Source organism: Glycine soja, chromosome 9 (assembly GCF_004193775.1).
Source record: "Glycine soja cultivar W05 chromosome 9, ASM419377v2, whole genome shotgun sequence".
Lineage (NCBI taxonomy): Eukaryota > Viridiplantae > Streptophyta > Magnoliopsida > Fabales > Fabaceae > Glycine > Glycine soja.
Genome location: NC_041010.1, coordinates 44,633,264 through 44,641,822, shown reverse-complemented (window position 1 = coordinate 44,641,822; position 8,559 = coordinate 44,633,264). Strand labels below are relative to the sequence as shown.

The 8,559-nt window shown below is 31.9% G+C and overlaps 1 protein-coding gene across 2 annotated transcripts; it reads right to left on the bottom strand.

Moving 5' to 3' along the window:
• Window positions 1-821: 821 nt before the first annotated feature.
• LOC114425131 (V-type proton ATPase subunit B 2-like) lies at window positions 822-6,978 on the bottom strand. Of its 2 annotated transcripts, none has more exons than XM_028391915.1 (15): window positions 6,837-6,978; window positions 6,560-6,619; window positions 6,302-6,357; window positions 6,077-6,175; window positions 5,659-5,718; window positions 4,898-5,009; window positions 4,613-4,821; window positions 3,775-3,906; window positions 3,115-3,252; window positions 2,719-2,869; window positions 2,549-2,631; window positions 1,859-1,906; window positions 1,613-1,666; window positions 1,452-1,535; window positions 822-1,354 (listed from the first exon to the last, which is right to left on the bottom strand). In XM_028391915.1, the coding sequence occupies exons 2-15, from the start codon at window positions 6,615-6,617 to the stop codon at window positions 1,169-1,171; spliced, it is 1,470 nt and encodes a 489-aa protein (XP_028247716.1). In that variant the 5' UTR covers window positions 6,618-6,619; window positions 6,837-6,978; the 3' UTR covers window positions 822-1,168. The 2 variants fall into 2 exon arrangements, with proteins under 2 accessions (XP_028247716.1, XP_028247717.1); XM_028391916.1 differs by lacking the exon at window positions 6,837-6,978 and adding an exon at window positions 6,716-6,795.
• Between the last annotated feature and the right edge of the window lie 1,581 nt (window positions 6,979-8,559).

The window sequence follows — 8,559 nt, the reverse complement described above, 5'->3', positions numbered from 1 at the left end:
TAACAGCTCTCTAACATTGACACTCCATTTTCGGATACAACATTAAGTAATTGACACCCCTTTATATATATGTATATATATAAACACAACCGAGACAGCACAAATTTGCTGTGGCTGCCAAAGGGGGGCACTGCATTGGACGTCTGGCTTCTAGGTTCTAATGTTAGGGCATATTAGTTGTTTAGAGAAAAATGCACGTTTTAAATATGTTCATCAGGACAGACCAGAGTGATAATGTTTGGGTCAAATCTAGCTGCAGCATATTTTTGTCATCATGGTAATAAAATAAAGGATAAAATATAAAAGATTTTCAAAGTTGATCTTAATCTTTGTATTTAAAAAACTGTAATTTCAATCCTCGTTTTTATTGAAATGTGGAGGAATTAGTTTCTATTGTCACATGACTGCCCTGCCACTCACACATGCTAACATGTGGTGGCCAAGTGGCTAACACGTGATTGACACATGTCAGTCATTAACTACATCGTCAAAATAAGCTAGCAGTTGAAAAACTAATTTCACTCATTTTCGTAAATATGATAATTAAAATCATTGTTTTCAAAATGTGAGGACTAAAGTTAGTTTTGGTAAGAAAAAATGAACTTCAAACACATTTTTGTACCCTAAAATGAATGAGCAGGCTTCTTACTTACCCCCACAATGATAAACGATGCACAGATATTCTCCCAAAATTTTAAGGTCGTTGCAGTTATTAACAAGCAAAACAATAAAAATAAAAATATAAAAATCAAAGTGTCCGCAATTGTCCTGATTATAAATATAAATATCATGAATAACCAAACAAAAAAAAAAACAGATACTTATTTAATAAACAACATAGATGGGAAATAAAAAAATACTAACAGCACTGAAATCCCACAATACATTTAAATGCCATCACTGGCGACAACTAATTTTCCCCATCACCCAGAAAAAAAAATGGCACAGGAAATGGAAATATCTATGGGGTCTTCATTCTAACTAACTGAGGAAATCAAAATATGAGACACTCAAACAGACTCAAACCTTTTATTATATATAATGAATATGCTGTGGATAGAAGAAATAAAGATTGTTGGATGAGAAATCTAAGAAATAAAACAATCGTCACGGTCATTACAAGATGATTGAGCATGTGACTAAGGTATAAGACCTTGCTATTATATCATCAGTTTCCGGCATCTCGGCTGTAGAACTGATCAAGAGTCTTTGCAGGAATACGATGAAGAAGCTCGCGAGGGAAAATCCGAAGCAAAGTCCATGCAAGATCTAGTGACTGGAAGATATTGCGTGTATCGTAAGCTCCTTGGGCAACAAACTTCCTCTCAAACTTCTCCAAAAATTCCAAATACAGCTGTTGATCAAAAAGAATAAAATTAATTAGTACCACCACTTCAAGGACAAACACACCATACTCAAACAAGAATTCCCAAGAGAAAAGTAGTAGAGACCAGGTCCTCAGATGAAAGTGCTTCTTCTCCGACCACAGCTTTCATTGCCTGGACATCCTTTCCAATGGCATAATTTGCATAGAGCTGAAAAGAAACAAAACACCAATAAGATGGCTTATAAACAGAAAAAATAGCAATGTAGTAAACAAGCAAAACCAGACCTGGTTGGACACATCGGAATGATCCTTTCGTGTCATTCCCTCACCAATGGCACTCTGCATAAGCAAACCTCAAATATTTACTTTTTGAACTAACAAGGGTAATGCTGCTTTAGCCAGGAAAAAAAGTTGCAGAGTTTTAGTGATTGTTGGATGGAATCCAGTGGTAGGGACCACTCACCGAACCAAAAAGTCACAATTTTATCAGTTGATGGCATTTTGACATCAAACTAACAAGATTAACCTCACCTTCATCAAACGAGACAATGATGGAAGGACATTGATTGGTGGATATATCTGCCAATAAAAAAGGAATTGAATGTTTAGTTTCAGTCTAATATTTCGTAAGCAATTTGCAAAGTGGCTTTAATTTGATACCTACTTAAATACATCAAGAACAGAGCAGATCATTGGAATAAAAGGATGGCTTCATTTTATGCAGTAATGAAAGGATGAACATAATAAAATCTCTATTGATCTTACAGGTGACCCTATTTGTCACAGCATTCCATCTTAATTTTTAGTAGTGTTTGGTAAACGAGTTAAAATGGGATGGAACAGAAAATGTGTTTTATTTTATGTTTGGTGCATTTTAAAAATAGCATAGAATAGAAAACGACACAAAAATAGGGTACATTTTGGTTCAACTAAGGAGGAACCAAAAGCTCAAAACAGAAATGCCATGTTGTATTCTATCCACACACCAAGCACTACCTTAATGTGTCAATGGAAATATAAAATCAAACCATTTCAAAATACTTGTTAAGGCCATGATAGAAAGAAAATTTACATGTTGGGGAAAATGTACTATTCTTCAATTAACATTATGCGTCAAATGTTAAGATTTATTCTGCACCAAATTCTCTTGTACATAATTCAGGTGACTAACCCAGCATTTTATACAATATTTACAGCAGCCAAAATCTTCAAAGAACCCACCTGCCTGTTATACAACTGCCTGTCAATATATATCTGTCCCTCAGTAATATATCCTGTAAGATCAGGAGTTGGATGTGTAATATCTGTACAGAAGTTCAAGAAAAACAATCAGTCAGAATTGAGAGTGCATTATGCATGATAGCTGATAAGATTCAATAATATTTCATCACCATCATTAGGCATGGTTAGAATTGGAATTTGTGTAATAGAGCCTTTTCGCCCCTCAATTCTTCCAGCACGTTCGTATATTGTTGCAAGATCTGTATACATGTAACCGGGGTACCCACGTCTACCAGGTACTTCTTCTCGGGCAGCAGATACCTACAGGATCCAGAAGGGGTCAATAGTTCCATTGTCAATCTAATTGTTTGCAAAATACTTAGTTACTTTTTATAGTCGGAGAAAAAGAGATAAATAAATGTCAACTAGAAATTATTGTGCAAGCTTGATATATTATTTGTAGACAAACAAGGAAACTATAATCCCAATAGAGGCTATAAAAGATTACTCATCTCTTTTCTTTTCTTTTGCCACCTTATTATAAAAGTTAGTTTTTGGTGCATTACCTCACGAAGAGCATCAGCATAAGAACTCATATCTGTGAGTATCACAAGAACATGCTTGCCACATTCATATGCCAAATATTCAGCAGTAGTAAGAGCAATACGAGGAGTGATGATACGCTCAATTGTAGGATCATTTGCCTATAATGAATCACAGCAACAAAAGAGAGAATTTTAATGATCAGTTCCTTCATACAGGTCATGAAATCAAAATTTGAAAATAACACAATGATAATCCACAAAAAAAACAACTGTAAGGTCATAATCCATCAAATGGTACTTCCTAAAAAAATTTCTATTTCAAAATTTTACAAGTAATTCAGCTTAACAAGGGAAAATAATTGTTTTGTATTAATCATGGACATATTATCACTACAACTATGTCAATTTGTCTTGATTAATACAATGATCAGATTACAATAACATTTTGATACTATCCTGACTGGGAATAATTTTAATGTAGCATCCCATAGAAAAATGAAGAAAATAAAATTATATTCTGGTAATTCCAATTACCAGACAATATTGGTACAAACAAGGGCAATATTTTTCTTTAATGTCTCAACTACATAGATAAAATTACAAAGAAGGAAATCAGGAAGGCAAGTAAACAACAAAGAAATGGGAATAAAAGAACATTTGCATACTGGTTCTAAAGACTACCAGATTAAGGAAAAGGGTCACTCTCTCCATCGAGCCATTCTCCTCAAAGTCACGTTTGAAAAACTGTGCAGTCTCCATGTTAACTCCCATAGCTGCAAACACGATGGCAAAATTGTCCTCTTCTCCTCCACCCTGTATATTGACAAAGTTCGATTGAAAAATCACTTTCTTCATCTTGGTGTAAAGTAGCAAGTTCCAATAAATGAATAAGAAGAAAATAGCCTTATTAATTTGAAGGCAACTAGCAGAAAACTAGATAACTAGATAATCTGTAAGGGATAAAACAAAAGGTAAGGTCATTTAGTACACGTTTTAATATCCCCTGTAAACAAGCAAAAAATAAGCTGATTCTAAAGCCACATGCCTGATAGTCAACCAAGCAATAATACATATGTTGCAAGCAATAAAAATTTAATTCTTCTTGATAGAAATCTTCAAACAGAGCAAACATTAGTCCTCATTTATTGATGAAAGTAACGACATCTTACAATAGACCCATTACTAGACAGTGGACACCATATATAAATAAACCTTCAAGCAAGTACAAGGAATGAACTCAACATTTATTGAAGGAATTAATTCATTTAAAAAAAAAAGGCACAACTCTTCCACTGCATTAAATCCTGCAACTAAAGTAATGCATGTGCAATGACCATTAACAAGAGGTCAGCCCAATAAGTCCACTTTCTTTTGAAGTCCTCAAACATGCTGCTGAATGATGAAAACACTCAAATTGCCGATGCTAAGAAAGTATTAATACAAAATGTGAGGTCCTCAACTCATGATTCAGGAGCATTTAACATAGGAAATTCACTTCACTTTAATACATTGTATATACCTCGAGAAGATTATCAGACTTTTCTAGTCGCTTGACTAAGCCAGCCTGACGGCATATCTGTGCAGCAATTTCATTATGGGGGAGACCAGCAGCTGAGAATAGAGGGATCTTTTGACCTCTAGCAATAGAATTCATGACATCAATGGTAGATATCCCTGTCTGTATCATCTCCTCAGGATAGGTTCTCTCACTAGGGTTGATGGAACTTCCTGAATTATGGGGGATATATTAAAAAAGGCAAAGATAAACATACATATTCATACCTCCCCAGAAGAAATTTTATACCTGATATGTCCAAGTAAGCCTCGGGTAATATGGGTGGACCATTATCAATTGGTTTTCCAGAACCATTGAATATGCGGCCAAGCATGTCCAATGATACTGGAGTTTTTAACACCTGTGAACAAAAACAATAATTGAGAAAAAAAATGGGAGTCAACAGTTAAACTGAATCAAAGCAAATCAAACAATCAAAATGAAAAAGATTCAATAATCAATAACATGGATAAATTTGTAGAAGGGAATAGAGCAATTATAAGGTAATCAGATTCGAAACAATAAAACTTGGGAAATTATCCTTCTAGAACAAATTTAATATCTTAATTAACATGCTAACCAGTATATATATCAAAATACCCTTCTAAAATCAAACTCATAATATAATTTTTTTCATTTAATCAAGTCAATTGACAGGTAATGTAATCAATATTGATAACAATGAACCGCCCTTCACTGTTTTCTCAACCACAGTTTAGACATGCTAATGGGATTACTATTCTATACTAGGATTTATCTTATCTATTAACTATTATAATTTAGATGAGAACACATTGAAAGACCCAATTCTAAATTAACAACTACCAAAATAAAACTCTCAAACTAATAGTTAACATGTTATCTAGGTCCTACACAATTAGAATTACAATGTTACTGAACAAAGTCACCAATTAACAGAAAATTGACAAAAAATACAAAACAAAATTTGCATACATAAATTTACATTTAAATTTGAAATAAAGTAGATAATAAATAAAAAGAGTTTATACCTCTCCGGTAAATTGCACAGTTGTAAATTTATTGTCAATCCCAGATGTACCCTCAAAGACCTGGTGAATGGTACAATATGGTAAATAAACAAGCCCACTGTTTGCAATAATAGCAACAGCAGAAGATAGAACAAGACAGACAAAACCATTTGCTATTGAAATCAATACCACAACATCAACAAAGCATACAACAATGAAGGGTTTCTTACTAACTCATAATTCATAAAGCTTGAGAAATACCAGCAGAATCCTATAACAATTGGTAATAGGTAAAGTAATAAAATGGGGACGTCATCATATCAAAGATAAGGGTGAAGTATCTCCTCGTGATATATGCAACTACCATCTCCCAGTCTCAAGAAGCAGAACAGATGATTAGAGATGCGTTAGGCAGTTAGGGAGAAGTCAGTAGGCAAACCTGAACAACAGCCTTTTCACCATCAACTTCTAGCACTTGTCCACGCCGAGTAGTTCCATCTCCCAAGCGAATATTAACAATCTCTTGAAACTTAGGTCCCTGATGGAGTTGATCAGCATAAAACTCGGTCACAACACAAAAAATAGTTGGTCATCTTCATTGAGAAAAGTTGAAAATTTTAGAATAAGCATAGCATACAGAGGAGTATCACACTACAGTCATTACCTTAACTTTATCAAGAATGACCAATGGCCCAGCAACTCCAGACACAGTTCTGTATTCTGCAGCACAAACAGACAATTCACAAAGTTACCAATCAAAATTTGATCAATCCAATACCCCTTCAAAAATGACTTCTTTTTTTTTTTTCAAAATGACAAGCATCAAACATAGAGTTTTCTAGATTTATCAAACACTGGTGAATACATCCACAATCATAATAGCAAAACTAACGCAAAATAGTTAAATAGAAACGATACTCACCCATTCCAATCTCCAAGGTTCCCTCCTCCGCATCGGGAATGTTTTGAGCCACACCCATTTCTGGAACATGAAGAAAGAACCGTTATAAAGAGTCAAAACGTGAAAACAGCCACTAAGTATTTAAAGGCAGAGCAAGAGGAAGAATAGTGAACCAACCAAACCAAATAGCTTAAGGACAAAAACGTTTCAGACTTTCAGTGATTATTGATCCTTAATGTTCAGTTATTAGTGTGTGGAGAAAAAATACGAGATTGAAGGAATGAAGAGAGTAACTAACCTGAGAAGAGATTGATTTGAAGAGCGTAACTGTGTGCGTTTGATCTGAAGAGGAACAGCGAAGAGAAAAGATGGTTGATGTGGGCGTGTATGTGACAGATCTAATAGATGGGCCAAACAAATTCAGGAACCATCGGGGAAATAACAATTATTGTCAAGACAGATAATAATTAAAATATATGTTTTTTTTATTATATTATTGTTATTATGGTCAATAAAAATGTGATGTATTGATAAATTTATCATTTGAATGATAAAAAATTTAAATTTAATTTTTGAAGGTATAAAAAGTATAAAAATTTAATCTTAGAGACAATTTAATGACAAGTGGATCATTAGAAATTACAACTTAGAATTAGATTGGTTATAAAAAATGTAATTTATTATTAAATTGATCCTTAAGCATTATAATTAATGACAAAATAATTTTACAAATTTAATTCAAAACCAATTCGTCACACTTGTTGCATTTAAATATTTATATTTCAAGGACCAATTTTTTATTTTCTCGTACTTTCAAGCAATAAAAATCAATATTTACCCTTAATATTATTTAAAAAACCAGGGACTTATTCTTTTCAAAATAATATTGTATATTGTATAGTATTGTAACAAAAAGAAAATAGTATAGTTTGAGTAATTGTATATTTTTATTTTTAAAAAAATTGATGAAAATTCTTGTTGATTTTTGTACACAAAGTTCTCGTGAGTGTAGTTCTTATATGAAATGACAAGAGGAAAATATAATTTTCTACAACATTTTTTATTATTAGTTAAAATTTATAAAATTATGAGTAGAATTTATTAAATAAAAGTAAAACTTACAAAAATTTATTATTTCTAATAAATATCAATAAATAATAGTATGTTTAAAAAATTGTGTTTTTTTAACAGGTAAAATATTGTGTTAGAAGATATATTACTAACATTTTTTAAATGATACCGGAGGCAAAATTTCATTATTTACAAAGTAAATTATGTTAAGGAACTAAATGTAAGGAAGGAAAAAAATTAAAGGAAGATTGGTCAAATAAAAAAAATTCAAGAATTAAAAACAAAAATTGTAAAAAACATAGGAATAAAATAGATAGTAAACCTTTTTTAAACAAATTGCTAAAAAGATGGGATATTCATAAAATAATTTATACATTAATTTTTGTGTTTATTTTTCTTTATCATACATATTGTCTATTACATTTGAAATTTCTCCTTCTCCCTTCTCTTTTTTTAAGAAAAAAAAAATCGTTGTATAAATTATTGTATGAATAACATGACTTATATGTTTTTTCGCATATTTTGAAATAAAAAGTGTAATACAATTTTAATGGCGGCGCTCTGTCCCCTTCACGGGAAAAAATAGTGAGTCTAAATATAAATTTAAATAAATTTTAAAAGAAAATATTTATGAACCAAATGATTAAATATAAATGATTAATATGTTAAAATTAAAATTAAATCATTCAGTTGTCATTCAAGTTCAATCCTTAATAAAAAAAATTATCAAATTTTACTTACTTTTTAATCAAACTCCAAATTAATCAAAACCTCATTTTCTGTTAACCAGGATCAAGAAAAAAGAATATTTATTAACGGAATCCTCAATAAATAGTCCATCAGTAATAGGGGAATTAGTAAGGTTCATAGGAATCTCAACAACTCAAGTCTTCTAAATTGCAATCACTATGTAAAGGGCGTTTGATGTCATCTATAATTAAGCGTGCTTG